We start from the raw sequence: 18,962 nt of genomic DNA on the forward strand, positions 1-18,962 counted from the left end.
TTGCAATTCATATTTCCCAAAGGTTCCTGCTAACATCTGGAGCTGGTATTTAAAAAAAAAAAACACACCAGATGCAAAAAAAATCGATGAGGAAATGCATTTGCAATAGTTTTGTAGATTGAAAATATGGCAGAACACTTGTTTCCTCTCAAATAAGACCTAATGATGTTTTCATTTTTCCAAATACTTTATTTACCCCTTCGCGCAAAATCACATACGTGTACGTGAGGGAATGTTGTGCCTTACCGCATCCTGACATGCATGCATGTATGTGATGTGATCACGCGGGTGCATCTGCCGGCATCACTGTATGCGGTGATGTCGGTGGATTAACCCTTTCACATGGCGCGGTCAGCGCTGACCGTGGCATGTGTAGGGTTTACAGATGGGCTTCCTTTTGACTCCATCGACCCCCCCCCCCTCCGCGCTGGCTGACAGGCATCAGGTGTCTGCCAGCTACGGAAGCCCAGGAGATCCAGCCTGAGGGCTGGGTCTGCTAGGAAACTGTCAGCATCTTACTGTGTATCACTATCTATTTAAAAAGCAGAGAAATTGAAATTTTTAAAATTGTGAATTTCTCCAAATTTTTGGTTATTTTTTTTATTTTATAAATAAAAATGAAATATTGACTGAATTTTACCACTGTCATGAAGTACAATATGTGATGAGAAAACAATCTCAGAATGGCCTGGATAAGTAAAAACCTTTTTTTCAAGTTATTACTACGTAAAGTGACACGTCAGATTTGCAAAATTATGCTGTGTCCTGAAGGTGAAAATTGGGTATGTCCTGAAGGGGTTAAAACTTATTGTAAATGCCATAAAATAAATGTTTGTCAGCGAAATAGGCAGCTGAAGTTCACATTTCATACACACATTGGTGTTACATTAAGATGAAATAAAACATAAAAAAATGATTAGATACTATTTTGTGATGATGAATGCCACACAACTTCAGGCACCTTTAAGGGAGGTGAGAGGAACCGAAGTGTCACATCAGACCATGCAAAACCATTTACATCAGCGTGGTCTGCATGCTAGATGACCTTCAAGAGTACCTGACCACACCACCAGGCACAGGCGTTATCATCTACTCTTCCTGGCTCTGTTGAAAAGTTTTTGTATTCATCATCGAAGAAAATAAAATATTTATAATAAACAAAAAAAAGATTAAATAAAACATAAAAAAATTGTAAAAAGATCCTATTTTGTTTCCAGGTATGAATACCACTGGGCAGATGGAACAAATATAAAGAAGCCGATTAAGTGCTCTGCTCCCAAATATATTGATTACCTAATGACTTGGGTACAGGACCAGCTTGATGATGAAACACTTTTCCCCTCAAAAATAGGTAAGACTATAAGCGCAAATAAGGAATTAGTATATGATTTTTATTTCACACTTATTATTTAACAAATCTGGTTGGTTAGAGCTCATGCACATACCGTAAGTGCTGTCCAGGCAACACCCACAGTCAAAAAGGACCCATTAAAGTCAATGGTGGAGATTTATTAAGACTGCCGTTTTCTTTATATCCCCTGTGCCACATCCCTGTCATAAATTAGGCACATCACCCCGCAGTCCATGCACCTATATGAAATCTACACATGCCTTTTCGTTAAGTGAGGAAGGCACCATAAATTTTTTTATTTTTTTTGCACAAATGACATATAAAAACCTGTAACTTTTTTTTACACCAGTCTTCTGGCATAGGGGGTTGGTAAATATCTCCCAGTGGGTTTATACACGATTGCTTTGTGTGAAAGAAAAAGCAGCACACTGGATGGTGGCTCATTTCTCACTGATGGGTGCTAGGTAAAGCAGTGTGTTATTCTTGTTATTCTTCAGTTTTTCACACGCACATGAAAAATGCATGAAACCTGATAGGAAAAAAAAAAAAAATTAACAGAATTACAGAAAACACTGAAACAAAGTGAAGCAGGTAGTGAATAAAGATGATGTACCTTTCAAGTCACCCTCCATGCAACTGATATACAGAACTAATCCACTGGTCAGTTATGCAGTATTCCTCAAGAGATGTGCACGGGCTTGTGTATTACTTTGATATTACTGACTTATCACTTGCTACACTATTTGACATCTCAAAAACTGTGTGTGTGTGTATATATGTATTAAGGCTGGTTACAGCCTTCATTTGTGGGTGGGGGTGCCGGCTATATCTTCCCATGCGACCTCACCCCGAGGACGGTCACTTCGTGCAGCTTTCCTCAGTCCGTTCCGTCACTTCCAGTTCCCTGCCACGTCACTTCCGGGTAAGTCTCTGCTCTCCAGGCCTCCTCAGCTGGGGGCAGCGTTCATCCGGCATGCCTGGCCGGGCTTGGCGGGTCTTCCTATCTCCTTCAGCTCCTGGGGGAGCCTCCTCACAGCGTGTGTGTTCCTCTTGTCTGCGGTCAGGGTTCGGCAGAACCGGCATCCACGGCACTTCAGGTAGGGCTGTCCGTTCCTGCTGGGCTCGGCTTGCGCCACAAGTTCCTTAGCCCCTACCACAACTACGTTCACACACGCCTTGTTTTCAACCTATGCAGCTGAGCTGACTTTGTCTGGTTTAGCAGAGCTGAAAGTGTTACCCCCCCCCCCCAAAAAAGAAAAAGTAAACAGCATGCCCAGCTCTTCTGCCTCTGTGTGAATTAGTGTTCTACCAAGCAGGCATGTGCTTCGCACCGCGTTTTATACGGCACAGTCGTGTTGTGCCGCCCTCCTATGCACATGTCTGTGACACCTGTTATGCCGCCCTCCTGTGCACATGTACACCATGCAGCATGTCATACCGCCCTCCTGTGCACTTGTTTATAGCGCAGTGGTGTGATGCCGCCCTTCTGTGCACATTATACGGCTTAGCGGTGTTGTGCCACCCTCCTGTGCTCGGCTATTTGGCACGGCTGTCTCGTGCCGCCCTCTTGTGCACATGCATGTGGCACCGCTGTTGTGCCGCCCTTCCGTGCTTGGGTATTTGGCACAGCTGTCTCGTGCCGCCCTCCTGTGCACATGCGTGTGGCACTGCCGTGTTTTACCGCCCCTGACGCATGTGTGGGGGAGGGCGGGATATCCCTTAAACGCGTCCTTCCCTTCTCAGGTGGAGATGCTGTTTTCCGGTTGTCTTATGTGCCATTTCGGGCTCAGGGCTTTCTTTATGAGCTTATTGTGTATACCTGGGTGCAGATAAGTTTTTTTCCCAACATGAACAGGACTGCAGTACCGTCTGATATCCAGACTTCCCGTTCAGCCAAGTAGCTGCTCGTCAGGTTCCTGAATTTCAGGTATCTCGCATATGTCATTTTTTCTGTTTCTATGTTTTTTGTCTTGCTCTCACACGCCATCGGTAGTCTCCCTGGACCACCCAGGCTTATTCTGTCGCTCTCTTCCTGGATCGCCCAGGCTCGCTTTGTCGCTGTCTTCCTGGATCGCCCAGGCTCGCTTTGTCGCTGTCTTCCTGGATCGCCCAGGCTCGCTTTGTCGCTGTCTTCCTGGATCGCCCAGGCTCGCTTTGTCGCTGTCTTCCTGGATCGCCCAGGCTCGCTTTGTCGCTGTCTTCCTGGATCGCCCAGGCTCGCTTTGTCGCTGTCTTCCTGGATCGCCCAGGCTCGCTTTGTCGCTGTCTTCCTGGATCGCCCAGGCTCGCTTTGTCGCTGTCTTCCTGGATCGCCCAGGCTCGCTTTGTCGCTGTCTTCCTGGATCGCCCAGGCTCGCTTTGTCGCTGTCTTCCTGGATCGCCCAGGCTCGCTTTGTCGCTGTCTTCCTGGATCACCCAGGCTCGCTTTGTCGCTGTCTTCCTGGATCACCCAGGCTCGCTTTGTCGCTGTCTTCCTGGATCACCCAGGCTCACGTTGTCGCTGTCTTCCTGGATCGCCCAGGCTCACGTTGTCGCTGTCTTCCTGGATCGCCCAGGCTCACTCTGTCCCTGTCATCCTGGTTCATCCATTCACGTTCCCTCTAGGCCTTCCTGAGCACGTCGGGTCCACCTAGACAGACCCTTTCTCCAGTTTCTCTTCTGCCTCCAGGGTCAATTTCCTGCCTGATTCGCACAGGCATCCTTCCTGGCCGGTGTCCACCTGGATCGCCCAGGTCCTCCCACTGGCTGTCTTTTTCTAATTTCACCCCATGTCGCTCGGGTCACCTTTCCATCACGGCACGTACACGTCCAGGATCGTCACTCGACTCACCCAGGTCCATTCAGCTGGGACCAGATGCGTTTCAGTTCCTCTTGTCACCAATTCACCTGCCCCCGGCACATTCCGGCCCTCTTTTCCCAGCACTCCGTATTTTCGCCTTGGGTCCTCCCTCTCGTTCATTTTCCACTCTCATCCTTGCTCCCCGGCCACGGTCCTCCTTTTTCTCTTCTTCCTTCTCTCCCCGGCTACGGTCCTCCTTTTTCTCTTCTTCCTTCTCTCCCCGGCTCTCCTAAAGCGGTGTTTATTCGTGGCTATCTATTTCTTGTGTTCACAGGTACTTTTTTCCCGTACTGTCTCCAGTACCCTCCTGTAGCAAGTACCAGTTCTGCGCGATTCGGGTAGGATCACGTTTCCTTCACGTCTCTCTCCATTTTTTTTATTTTTTTATTGGCTTTTCCTTTTACAGGTTCAAGATGTCCCAACCATCTGATATTGAGGACACCTTCTCGGGTCCCGGCTCATCGGTTTCAGGGCACGCTAGTAACCCATCACTAAGGCGTTGGACCGTCCCTAAACTTATCGCTGAATTGAATAAGAGTGGTATTCCCCATCCAGCTTCACCTCGGAAGGCGGAGCTCTACCGCCTTCTAAGGACAGAGTCGGGGAGCTGAAATTCACAGTCCTCCCTCTCATCTATACAGCTGTCACTGAACCAGCTGCAAGCCACCATCAGCGGCCTCGTTGGTTCTTTGGCGGACGTCCAATCCAGAGTGACCGAGCTAGAGTCACGTGGCCCAGAGGATCCCCCGGCTGCGGTCACGGCGATCGTTCCCTCGACCTCTCAAGAACCAGCGTTGGGTACGCTCAACGCTAGTCCAGTTGTGGCCCCAGCCCAAGTATAGCGGCTCCAATTTTTACGATTACCATTGTTCTTTCTCCGCCAAAGCTGCGGCAGCCCTAGTCCAATTTCAGTTTGTTACCAACTGGGCGAACTTGGACATGGAGCTCTTTTTCCGGCACTTCGCCGGGCTGAGAGCTCCCACCTGCACGACATGCCAGTCCATCTCGCACATGGCGGACTGGTGCCCTTTGTTGGCCACCCCGGGTCTTGACCGGGCCCTCCCGTGTTCTTCTGGCCAAAGAAGCCAGCCGGCCGTGGACAAGTTGGACAGGCCTATCGTGTTCCTTGGGCAGAGCCAGGTTTGTAATAATTTGAATGCAGGAGGGTGCGGTTTTGGTAGCTGTAGAGCCTTGCACATCTGCTCCCTGTGCTTTAGGGCTCACCCCCGTTCTTCCTGTCTTAAAAAATCTTCCAAACCATGACTAGCCGACATTAACATTGAGTTATTGGCTGTCCTCTTGCAGGAACACCCCAATCAGCAATTGGTCCAGTTCCTCCTTTCAGGATTCAGGAGGGGTTTTCATACTGGGTTGATCGCCCTCCCTCTGGAGTCCTGGGAGGGAAAAAATCTGCAGTCGGCAATGCAGGATTCGGGCGCAGTCGACAGTCTGTTGTTAGCGGAGGTCCATAAAGGGTTCCTGCTGGGCCCATTTGACTCAATCCCATTTGATATCTGGAGGATTAGCCCGATCGGGTTAGTCTCCAAGCAGTCATCCAAAAAAAAAAAGGTTAATTTACGGCCTGTCTGCGCCCCATATGTCCTCCACACCCAGCTTGAATTCCCTGATTCAGTCAGAGGAGTTTGCCATGTCTTATTCCACCATAGGGGAAGCAATCAAATTAATTTTGCAGTCAGGGAGAGGGGCCCTTCTTGCTAAAGCCGATATAGCAGACGCCTTTAAGCTGCTTCCCATTGCACCTCAACTCTGGGGATTTTATGGCATCAAGTGGGATCATAATTATTATTTTGCCAATAGACTCACCTTTGGCTCCAAGAGCAGCCCTTGGTTATTCGACCAGTTCGCGGGCGCCCTGCACTGGATCTTGGGTCACCACGGGGGTTTGGATATGGTCATTCACTATCTCGACGACTACTTAATCATCCAAAACCCCCGGGGTGATTCCTCCGGGATGGATGTCCTGCTCCAGCTGTTTTCCAGTCTCCAGGTCCCAGTCGCTACCTCCAAGACTGAGGGGCCTAGCACAAGGGTCACCTTCCTAGGTATCGTGTTAGATTCCGTCCGTATGGAAGCAAGTCTGCCGGAGCCGAAGTTATCAAAGATCAGGACTGCAGTCTCCGCCGCGGCTTCCTCCCGGGTTCTCACCAAGCTGGAGTTGCAGTCCCTCCTGGGTTCTCTTAATTTCGCCTCCCGGATCATGCCCCAGGGTAGATCCTTCGTGTCTAGGCTCCTCACTCTTCTCCCCTCGGCTCCAGACCAGGATTCCACCGTCCATCTTGACAACCAAGCTGTTGCGGATCTGCCCAAGTGGCACTCCTTCCTGACTTCCTGGAACGGCATATCCCTTTTTATGCCCACCTTGGATGCCTCTTCCCCGAGGATCCATTCCGATGCCGCCGCCTCCCTCGGGTTTGCGGCCATTTTTCATCCGCGCTGGTTGGCGATTGGCCGGTGGAATTCTCCCTCGATGGCGAGTCCCTCAAATCTTCCCCTCTCCTGGAACTATATCCGCTGGTGGCGGCTGTCCAGGTCTGGGGCCCCCTCTGGGCCAACAAACCCGTAGCGTTCGTTACGTATAGCCTAGTTCTGGTAGAGGTTCTTTCCAAAGGCAGGGCCAAATCACCAAGGATCATGTCCCTCCTCCGCAGGTTGGTTTGGCTTTCCCTGCGGCACAACTTCCATATATTCCCTTCCCACATCGCGGGGGCTGAGAATGTGTCGGCTGACGCCTTGTCCCGATTTAACTTCACCATCTTCTTCCAGGCAATACCAGACGCAGACCCGGTGGGTACACCCGTTCCCCTCTTCAGCCTCCTGACCATGGACTAGGACAGCTGGTGGCATCCACGAAGAAGTTGGTCCAAGGATCTTTAGCTTAGAACACCGCCAGGAACTATCTCACGGGATACGAGGCGTTCCGCCGCTTCATGCTTAGCCACCCGCAGAATGGGCAGGACAATGTGACCTTTCTCATGGCATTCATCGCCCACTGCCATCTCCACTTGCACCTCTCTTACAACACCATCAAGGGGTATTTAGCGGGGGTCCAGCATTACAGATTACTTGACGATCCCTCCTGCCAATCCATCTTGGCCAACCAAGCTGTAAAGGCAACCCTTAGGGGCATACAAAAAAACAGTGCAAGCCCAGTGGCGCGGAGACAGTTTCTGGTGAGTTATTTCGGGGTTTGTCCCTAGCTCTAGATGGTTCCCCCTTTGGGCACCCAGCAAGCCTTATCATCAAGGCTGCAATATATCTATCTCGGGTTTTACGGCTTTCTAAGACCTAGGGAATTCACTTCTAGTGCCATGACACGCTCCACCCTCCTTAAACGCCATTTCGTTCGTCAGGGTGGCCAGTTTTCCTTATTTCTCCCTTCTTCCAAGACTAGTCAAGTAGGTCCTCCCGTCAAGATAAGGTTCTTTCCCACATCAAACAGCTGGTGCCCCGTCAAGGTACTGGGGGATCTTGCCGAGTTTCTCCTTCCTCTTGCTCTGGAGGACCCGCTACTTCCCCTCCAGGGCAGGCCTCTCACCGCGGCTCAGTTCGTGTCCCACGTTCGCACGTTAGCGGCAGGATTAGGGTATAACCCAGATACGATCTCAGGGCACTCATTCCGCATAGGAGCCACCTCCTCGGCCTCTAAGCACCAGGTACCCGCGCATGTCACCGCAAGATGGGGCGCTGGCGAGCCTCGTGCTTTGCCAGGTATATACCCAGCCCGCAGGTCGAGATTTCCAGGGCTTTTGGTCCATTGGCTTTGTAATTTGTCCCATTCGTTCAAATAAATATTTTACACCTAACAGCGTTGGTAGTCTTCTTGCCCACATATTCAGGCCTACCCCGCACTGGCTCCGGGCACAGTTCAGCCAAATAAGATCATGGAGGGTGGTAGGCATCCCTCCCAACTCCACGCTCATATACACCTCAGCCCCTACCACAAGTATTAAGGCTGGTTACAGCCTGCATTTGTGGGCGGGGCTGCCAGCTATATCTTCCCATGCGACCTCACCCTGAGGACGGTCGCTTTGTGCCCCACCCTTCCAACCCTTCTTTCTTTCATTCCACTCTCTTGGGTGGCCCACATATTCAGGCCTACCCTGCATTGGCTCCGGGCACAGTTCAGACAAATAAGATCATGGAGGGTGGTAGGCATCCCTCCCAACTCCACGCTCATATACACCTTAGCCCCTACCACAAATATAGTTAGGGATATTTGGCTTGTGGGTAAAATTTCAAGATGCACCTAAAATGCACTCTAACCTTTACAGGTGAACTTAATGTGACTTTCTCTAAACTTTTGAATGCACATGTCCAACTGTTCAATGTTTCAGTACTGTTTGCACAACTTGCTGTTCTCTAACAAGGAGCTTAAAGAGAACCTTTTACCACTCCTGTTTTAATAGTCTAATGCATTCCCCATGTAATAACAATTCCAGAACATCTATTCTTAAATATCTATTTTTGGGCCATTCCTCTAGTAGAAATAATAAAAGTTATGAATGAATTGCTAGCAGTCTGCAGTAAGAAACATAGAAACATAGAATGTGTCGGCAGATAAGAACCATTTGGCCCATCTAGTCTGCCCAATATATCTGAATCCTATGAATAGTCCCTGGCCCTATCTTATATGAAGGATAGCCTTATGCCTATCCCATGCATGCTTAAACTCCTTCACTGTATTTGCAGCTACCACTTCTGCAGGAAGGCTATTCCATGCATCCACTACTCTCTCAGTAAAGTAATACTTCCTTATATTACTTTTAAACCTTTGCCCCTCTAATTTAAAACGGTGTCCTCTTGTGGTAGTTTTTCTTCTTTTAAATATGCTCTCCTCCTTTACCGAGTTGATTCCCTTTATGTATTTAAAAGTTTCTATCATATCCCCTCTGTCTCTTCTTTCTTCCAAGCTATACATATTAAGGTCTTTTAACCTTTCCTGGTAAGTTTTATCCTGCAATCCATGTACTAGTTTAGTAGCTCTTCTCTGAACTCTCTCTAGAGTATCTATATCCTTCTGGAGATATGGCCTCCAGTACTGCGCACAATACTCCAAGTGAGGTCTCACCAGTGTTCTGTACAGCGGCATAAGCACTTCACTCTTTCTACTGCTTATACCTCTCCCTATACATCCAAGCATTCTGCTGGCATTTTGTGCTGCTTTATTACATTGTCTTCCCACCTTTAAGTCTTCTGAAATAATTACTCCTAAATCCCTTTCCTCAGATACTGAGGTCAAGACTGTGTCAAATATTCTATATTCTGCCCTTGGGTTTTTACGCCCCAGGTGCATTATCTTGCACTTATCCACATTAAATTTCAGTTGCCAGAGTTCTGACCATTCTTCTAGTTTTCCTAAATCCTTTTCCATTTGGCTTTTCCCTCCAGGAACATCAACCCTGTTACATATCTTTGTGTCATCAGCAAAAAGACAAACCTTACCATCGAGGCCTTTTGCAATATCACTTATGAAGATATTAAACAAAATTGGTCCCAGTACAGATCCCTGTGGAATCCCACTGGTAACATGACCTTGTTTTGAATGTTCTCCATTGACTACAACCCTCTGTTGTCTGTCACTCAGCCACTGCCTAATCCACTCAACAATATGGGAGTCCATGCTCAATGACTGCAGTTTATTGATAAGTCTTCTATGTGGGACAGTGTCAAAAGCCTTACTAAAATCTAGATATGCGATGTCTACTGCACCTCCACCGTCTATTATTTTAGTCACCCAGTCAAAAAAATCTATAAGATTTGTTTGACATGATCTCCCTGAAGTAAACCCATGTTGTTTTTCATCTTGCAATCCATGGGATTTTAGATGTTCCACAATCCTATCCTTTAGTAGGGTTTCCATTAATTTGCCTACTATTGATGTCAGACTCACTGGTCTATAGTTGCTCGATTCCTCCCTACTACCTTTCTTGTGAATGGGCACGACATTTGCCAATTTCCAATCTTCCGGGACGACTCCTGTTACTAATGATTGGTTAAATAAATCTGTTAACGGTTTTGCCAGCTCACCACTAAGCTCTTTTAATAATTTTGGGTGTATCTCATCAGGTCCCTGTGACTTATTTGTCTTCACTTTAGACAGCAAACTTAGAACATCTTCCTCTGTAAAGACACATGCATCAAACGATTTATTAGTCATCCTTTCTAGTGGAGGTCCTTCTCCTTTTTCTTTTGTAAAAACTGAACAGAAGTATTCATTAAGGCAGTCGGCTAGCCCTTTATTCTCTTCTACATACCTTCCGTCCTTTGTTTTTAATTTAGTTATTCCTTGTTTTAATTTCCTTTTTTCATTTATATATCTGAAGAATGTCTTATCCCCTTTTTTCATAGACTGAGCTAGTTTTTCTTCTGCCTGAGCTTTAGAAGTTCTTATAACTTGCTTGGCCTCTTTCTGCCTAATCTTGTAGATTTCCTTATCTTCATTGCTCTGGGTTTTTTTATAATTACAAAATGCTAGCTTTTTATTTTTAATGATTTGGGCCACTTCTGCTGAGTACCACAGTGGTCTCTTCCTTTTTTTGCTTTTACTGACAAGTCTAATGCAATTTTCTGTTGCCTTCAATAATGCACCTTTTAAGTAGTCCCATTTCTCCTGGACTCCATGTAATCCGTTCCAGTCTGATAAGGACTCATTTATGACTAATTTCATTTTTGAAAAGTCTGTTTTTCTAAAATCTAAAACTTTTGTTTTTGTGTGGTGGGACTCTTTCACAGTTCTTATATTAAACCACACTGACTGGTGATCACTAGATCCCAAGGTTTCGCCTACAATGACATCATATACCGAATCCCCATTTGTGAATATCAAATCCAAAATGGCCTCCCTCCGGGTTGGCTCCTCAACCATTTGTTGTAGGGATAACCCCAGTAGGGAATTTAGAATATCTGTACTCCTGGTAGAACTTGCTATTTTGTTTTTCCAGTTTATATCTGGAAGATTGAAATCTCCCATAATGATAACTTCTCCTTTCATTGTCATTTTAGCTATTTCTTCAACTAGTAGATCATCTAGTTCTTTAACTTGATCAGGTGGTCTATATATCACACCTACACGAGTTACTGCATGATTAGCAAACTGCAACGTAACCCAAACTGACTCTATGTTGGCCTCACCAACTTGTATTAGGTTAGATTTAATGCTATCTTTCACATACAGGGCCACTCCTCCTCCTTTCTTGCCTTCTCTGTCTCTTCTGTATAAAGAGTACCCTGGTATGGTTATGTCCCAGTCATTTCTTTCATTAAACCATGTCTCCGTAACAGCCACTAAATCTACATTCTCAGATGCCATTATTGACCCAAGTTCATTGATTTTTTTACCTAAACTGCGAGCATTTGTAGACAGGACTCTGAGCTTATCATTTCTTACCCTCTGTGCTTCTGACCTGTTCTGGCATTGTTTCGGGGGGCAATTGGACTCTTAATAAGGGTACAGAGGGGAGGCAACCAGCTGAGGGTGGGTATCTGCGCAGACTCACTCTATCTAATAAGTGCTGCCACTTTTAGATTGTGCAGGTACATACCCCCAACTTGTCACCAACCCTCTGTACCCTTACTGCAGACTGTTAGAGATGCATTCACAACTTCTAGTAGAAATAATAAAGGAATAGCACAACATAGAGCCATAAGAATAGACGCTCCATAATTATTGTCTCTTGCATGTCTCTTTTAACGGCAAAATTCACAACAGGTGTTTGATCCATGAAATCGCCCAATAAATTTCCTGGTTCATTTAGAATTGATATTTAAACAGTCCTCGTCATCATCATGCTGTTCATTTTGACATCATGAGACCAAGACGACACCTAACAATTGATCAACAGGACCTCGCCATTGCGAGGCTTCAAGCAGGACGTTCTCATACGGAAGTGGCCACTGAGCTTAGAGTGTCATCAGCCGGTTGCAACAGAGATAGAGACAGACTGGTAGAGTCACAGAAAGGCATAGATGTAGACATCCTTTGGCCACATCCTACACATAACCACTTCATTGTGAACAAGGCCCTGCGGAACCGGATGATGAATGCCACACAACTTCAGGCACCTTTAAGGCAGATGAGATGAACCGAAGCGTCACATCAGACCATGCAAAACCATTTACATCAGCGTGGTCTGCATGCTAGACAAAACTGAAGGGAAAATGGCCCAAGAACAATCAGGAACTGAAGACAGTTGCAGTAGAGGCCTGGCAGAGCATCACCAGGGATGAAACCCAGCGTCTGGTGATGTTCCAGACTTCAGGCTGTAATTGACTGCAAAGGATTTGCAACCAAGTATTAAAAAGTGAAAGTTTGATTTTATGATTATTATTCTGTCCCATTACTTTTGGTCCCTTAACCCCTTAAGGACACATGACGTATCGGTACGGCATGTTTCCCGAGTCCTTAAGGACACATGACGTACCGGTACGTCATGTGTTGTTCCGATCACTGCCGTGCGGCCGGCTGTGATCGGAACAAGGTGCCTGCTCAAATCATTGAGCAGGCACCTCGGCTAAATGCGCGGGGGGGTCCCGTGACCCCCCCATGTCCGCGATCGCAACAAACCGCAGGTCAATTCAGACCTGCGGTTTGTTGCGCTTTCTGCAGTTTCTGATCGCTGCGGTCCCTGACCGCGGCGATCAGAAACTTTAGTGTGGCGAAAATATATATTTATTACCCCCCCTGCACCTCTGAATGATTTTAGCCCGGTGGGAGGTGCAGGGGGGGTGTTGCGGGCGGTGGGGGCGGTGCGGGAGGCGGGCGGTGCGGCAGGCGGGATCGCGATCCCCCGCCCGCCTCCTATTGCGTAATCGTTGGTGTACAGTGGGTATACCAGGGTGCCAGCACATTGCTGGCACCCTGGTATAAACGGCTGACATCGGTGATGCGATGTCAGCCGTTTAACCCTTTCCATACAGCGGTCCGTACGGACCGCTGTATGGAAAAAGTTAACAGTAAGAGGGAGCTCCCTCCCTCTCCGATCGGGGGGCTGCAGTGCCTTTGCAGCCCCTCAATGGAGAGGGAGAGAGCCCCCAGACAGCCCCCCCAGAGCCCCGTCCTTACCCTTCCCCGTCTGCGCAGTTCTGACCATAACTGAGCAGACGGGGAAGGTTCCCATGGCAACAGGACGCCTCTCAGGCGTCCTGCTGTCCATGGTGCTGAACAGATCTGTGCTGAAAGCATAGATCTGTTCAGTGTAAGTAAAATATAGTACAGTGCAATATATATTGTACTGTACTGTATTATACAGACATCAGACCCACTGGATCTTCAAGAACCAAGTGGGTCTGGGTCAAAAAAAAAGTGAAAAAAAGGTAAAAATCAAAAAACACATTTATCACTGATTAAAAATTAAAAAAATAAAATTCCCTACACATGTTTGGTATCGCCGCGTCCGTAACGACCTGATCTATAAAACGGTCATGTTACTTTACCCGAACGGTGAACGCCATAAAAATAAAAAATAAAAAACTATGATGAAATTGAAATTTTGTCCACCTTACTTCCCAAAAAAAGGTAATAAAAGTGATCAAAAAAGTCGCATGTACGCCAAAATTGTAACAATCAAACCGTCATCTCATCCCGCAAAAAATGAGACCCTACTTAAGATAATCGCCCAAAAACTGAAAAAACTATGGCTCTTAGACTATGGAAACACTAAAACATCATTTTTTTTGTTTCAAAAATGAAATCATTGTGTAAAACTTACATAAATAAAAAAAAAGTATACATATTAGGTATCGCCACGTCCGTATCGACCGGCTCTATAAAAATATCACATGACCTAACCCCTCAGGTGACCACCGTAAAAAAATAAAAATAAAAACGGTGTAAAAAAAGCCATTTTTTGTCATCTTACGTCACAAAAAGTGTAATAGCAAGCGATCAAAAAGTCATATGCACCCCAAAATAGTGCCAATCAAACCGTCATCTCATCCCGCAAAAAATGAGACCCTACTTAAGATAATCACCCAAAAACTGAAAAAACAATGGCTCTTAGACTATGGAGACACTAAAACATTTTTTTTGTTTTAAAAATGAAATCATTGTGTAAAACGTACATAAATAAAAAAAATTGTATACATATTAGGTATCGCCGCGTCCGTGACAACCTGCTCTATAAAATTACCACATGATCTAACCTGTCAGATGAATGTTGTAAATAAAAAAATAAAAAACGCTGCCAAAAAAGCTATTTCTTGTTACCTTGCCGCACAAAAAGTGTAATATAGAGCAACCAAAAATCATATGTACCCTAAACTAGTACCAACAAAACTGCCAACCTATCCCGTAGTTTCTAAAATGGGGTCACTTTTTTGGAGTTTCTACTCTAGGGGTGCATCAGGGGGGCTTCAAATGGGACATGGTGTAAAAAAAAATAGTCCAGCAAAACCTGCCTTCCAAAAACCGTATGGCATTCCTTTCCTTCTGCGCCCTGCCGTGTGCCCGTACAGCGGTTTACGACCACATATGGGGTGTTTCTGTAAACTACAGAATCAGGGCCATAAATAATGAGTTTTGTTTGGCTGTTAACCCTTGCTTTGTAACTGGAAAAAAAAAATTAAAATGGAAAATCTGCCAAAAAAGTGAAATTTTGAAATTGTATCTCTATTTTCCATTAAATCTTGTGCAACACCTAAAGGGTTAACAAAGTTTGTAAAATCCGTTTTGAATACCTTGATGGGTGTAGTTTCTTAGATGGGGTCACTTTTATGGAGTTTATAATCTGGGGGTGCATCAGGGGGGCTTCAAATGGGACTTGGTGTCAAAAAACCGGTCCATAAAAATCAGCCCTCCAAAAAACAAACGGCGCACCTTTCCCTCTACGCCCCGCTGTGTGGCCGTACAGTAGTTTACGGCCACATATGGGGTGTTTCTGTAAACAGCAGAGTCAGGGCAATAAAGATACAGTCTTGTTTGGCTGTTAACCCTTGCTTTGTTAGTGGAAAAAATGGGTTAAAATGGAAAATTAGGCAAAAAAATGAAATTCTCAAATTTCATCGCCATTTGCCAATAACTCTTGTGCAACACCTAAAGGGTTAACGACGTATGTAAAATCAGTTTTGAATACCTTGAGGGGTGTAGTTTCTTAGATAGGGTCACTTTTATGGAGTTTCTATGGGTGCATCAGGGGGCTTCAAATGGGACATGGTGTAAATAAACCAGTCCATAAAAATCAGCCTTCCAAAAACCAAACTGCGCACCTTTCACTCTACGCCCCGCTGTGTGGCCGTACAGTAGTTTACGGCCACATATTGGGTGTTTCTGTAAACGGCAGAGTCAGGGCAATAAAGATACCGTCTTGTTTGGCTGTTAACCCTTGCTTTGTTAGTGGAAAAAATGGGTTAAAATGAAAAATTAGACAAAAAAATAAAATTCTCAAATTTCCTCCCCATTTGCCAATAACTCTTGTGCAACACCTAAAGGGTTAACAACGTATTCAAAATCAGTTTTGAATACCTTGAGGGGTGTAGTTTCTTAGATGGGGTCATTTTTGGGTGGTTTCTATTATGTAAGCCTCGCAAAGTGACTTGAGACCTGAACTGGTCCCTAAAAATTGAGTTTTTGTAAATTTCTGAAAAATTTCAAGATTTGCTTCTAAACTTCTAAGCCTTATAACATCCCCAAAAAATAAAATATCATTCCCAAAATAATTCAAACATGAAGTAGACATATGGGGAATGTAAAGTCATCCAAATTTTTGGGGGTATTACTATGTATTACAGAAGTAGAGAAACTGGAACTTTGAAATTTGCTAATTTTTCAAAATTTTTGTTAAATTTGGTATTTTTTGGTGCAAAAAAAATAATTTTTTTGACTTCATTTTACCAGTGTCATGAAGTACAATATGTGACGAAAAAACAATCTCAGAATGGCCTGGATAAGTCAAAGCGTTTTAAAGTTATCAGCACTTAAAGTGACTCTGGTCAGATTTGCAAAAAATGGCCTGGTCCTTAAGGTGAAATAGGGCTGTGTCCTTAAGGGGTTAACAAGTGAGACGCACATATGCAAACTGTTGTAATTCCTACACCGTTCACCTGATTTGGATGTAAATACCCTCAAATTAAAGCTGACAGTCTGCAGTTAAAGCACATCTTGTTCATTTCATTTCAAATCCATTGTGATGGTGTATAGAGCCAAAGATGTTAGAATTGTGTTGATGTCCCAATATTTATGGACCTGACTGTATGTCCATCAGTTATTGGGAGCCCAAACCAGAACAGGTGCAAATCTTTACATTACACCTGATCTCTGTGGAGGCCTCACTACCGGTTTTGGCTCACAATAACTGATGGAAATAACTGAAGTGTGAACTTGGACTTACACTGTAATTACATACTGACAAACCTCCTGACCCTGTTGTTTTTTTATGGTGGAGATCAATGGGTACATAACAAAAACACCAGTAGCAAAAGAACACTTGTGATTTGCAATTCATATTTCCCAAAGGTTCCTGCTAACATCTGGAGCTGGTATTTTTACAAAAAAAAAACACACCAGATGCAAAAAAAAATCTATGAGGAAATGCATTTGCAATAGTTTTATAGATTGAAAATATGGCATAGTACTTGTTTCCTCTCAAATAAGACCTAATGATGTTTTCATTTTTCCATATACTTTATTAAAACTTATTGTAAATGCCATAAAATAAATGTTTGTAATATACTTAATTTTTTTAACGGTTTCCCAGCAAAATAGGCAGCTGAAGTTCACTTTTTATACTCACATTGGTGTTGCATTAAGATTAAATAAAACATAAAAACATGATGGATACTATTTTGTGATAATGAATGCCACACAACTTCAGGCACCTTTAAGGGAGGTGAGAGGAACCGAAGTGTCACATCAGACCATGCAAAACCATTTACATCAGCGTGGTCTGCATGCTAGATGACCTGCAAGGGTACCTGGCCACACCACCAGGCACAGGCGTTATCGTCTTTTCATCTACGCTGGACGAGGGACCAGTGGGTGTCAGTGCTGAAAGTCGATTCACGCTGAGCAGAAATGATGCCCGCCAACAATGTTGGAGACATCAAGGAGAACAACTTGTGAACAGCATGAGACATTCTTGTCAAGCTGTAATTGATGCTCAATGCCATATGACAAGTTATTGAGGGGGCATACTCACCACTGTTGGCTTTTTTTCTTTCAATAAAATGTTTGAGATGAGGAAATCACCATTGCGTACTTTTACTTAAATGTCCTACTTTCAGGATCTAATATCACTCTAGTGTGAACTTTTTACGTTTTCCATAAATGTCACCCAAAACCCAAATATCTCAAATTTTTGGTGAGTAGTGTCTAGAAAAAAACATAATGGTTCTGCTTGCATATAAAAAGTTTTTATTTTAGATAGACCTGTTAAATGGAGCTTTGAATGACAAATGTAAGTACCGTATTTTTCGCCCTATAAGACGCACTTTTCCCCCCCCAAAATTGGGGGGGGAAGGCAGTGCGTCTTATGTGGCGCATACTTAAGTTTGTATACCGCCGACCGCATGCTGCGCAGCGCGGTGGCGGGTGTATTAGTAGGCATGGATGAGGGAGGAGGGGCCGGCATCCAGCTCTGTAACTACAGCGGGCCCGGTGCAGTCACTGTATTCTGCTACACCGGGCCCGCTCACTGTAGGAATCCTAACTGCAGGCAATGCTAACAGTAGTCTTTTATGCAGCCTGTACTTACGATACTAACTTTCCGGCAGCCAGCAGGCAGGAGGCTGAGCTGGCGGGCGGGCGCTGACAACGTAACTCACTATGTCACGCGCCGGCTCCGCCCACTTTATGAATGAAGAAGGGAGAGCCGGGGCGTGACATAGTGAGTTACGTTTTCAGCGCCCGCCCGCCAGCTCAGCCTCCTGCCTGCCGGAAAGTTAGTATCGTAAGTACAGGCTGCATAAAAGACTACTGTTACGGTACCTTAATCAGCATACAGCATTGTCTGCTGTTAGGATTCCTACAGTGAGCGGGCCCGGTGTAGCAGAATACAGTGACTGCACCGAGCCCGCTGTAATTACAGAGCTAGATGCCGGCCCCTCCTCCCTATTGGGGGTCATTCTATGGATAGCACTGTTATGGGGATTTGTGGATGGCACTGTTATGGGGGTCTGTGGATGACACATAGCGTAAAATGCTATTTGTGTCATCAACAGATCCCCCATAACAGTGCCATCCACAGTCCCCAATAACCGTGCCATCCACAGTGCCCCCCATAACCGTGCCATCCACAGTGCCCCCCATAACCGTGCCATCCACAGTGCCCCCCATAACCGTGCCATCCACAGTGCCCCCCATAACCGTGCCATCCACAGATCCCCATAACCGTGCCATCCACAGATCCCCATAACCGTGCCATCCACAGATCCCCATAACCGTGCCATCCACAGATCCCCATAACCGTGCCATCCACAGATCCCCATAACCGTGCCATCCACAGATCCCCATAACCGTGCCATCCACAGATCCCCATAACCGTGCCATCCACAGATCCCCATAACCGTGCCATCCACAGATCCCCATAACCGTGCCATCCACAGATCCCCATAACCGTGCCATCCACAGATCCCCATAACCGTGCCATCCACAGATCCCCATAACCGTGCCATCCACAGATCCCCATAACCGTGCCATCCACAGATCCCCATAACCGTGCCATCCACAGATCCCCATAACCGTGCCATCCACAGATCCCCATAACCGTGCCATCCACAGATCCCCATAACCGTGCCATCCACAGATCCCCATAACCGTGC

At 45.7% G+C, this 18,962-nt stretch overlaps 1 protein-coding gene across 1 annotated transcript in view; it reads left to right on the forward strand.

The window, feature by feature from the left end:
* Nucleotides 1–18,962, forward strand: part of MOB1B (MOB kinase activator 1B) — a 94,715-nt gene that overhangs the window by 57,304 nt on the left and 18,449 nt on the right. Inside the window, exon 4 of the mRNA XM_044303531.1 lies at nucleotides 1,218–1,351. Within this exon, the coding sequence (XP_044159466.1) occupies nucleotides 1,218–1,351 (134 nt within the window). The remainder of the gene's footprint in view (nucleotides 1–1,217; nucleotides 1,352–18,962) is intronic.

This window comes from Bufo gargarizans, chromosome 1, assembly GCF_014858855.1.
Source record: "Bufo gargarizans isolate SCDJY-AF-19 chromosome 1, ASM1485885v1, whole genome shotgun sequence".
Classification (NCBI taxonomy): Eukaryota; Metazoa; Chordata; class Amphibia; order Anura; family Bufonidae; genus Bufo; species Bufo gargarizans.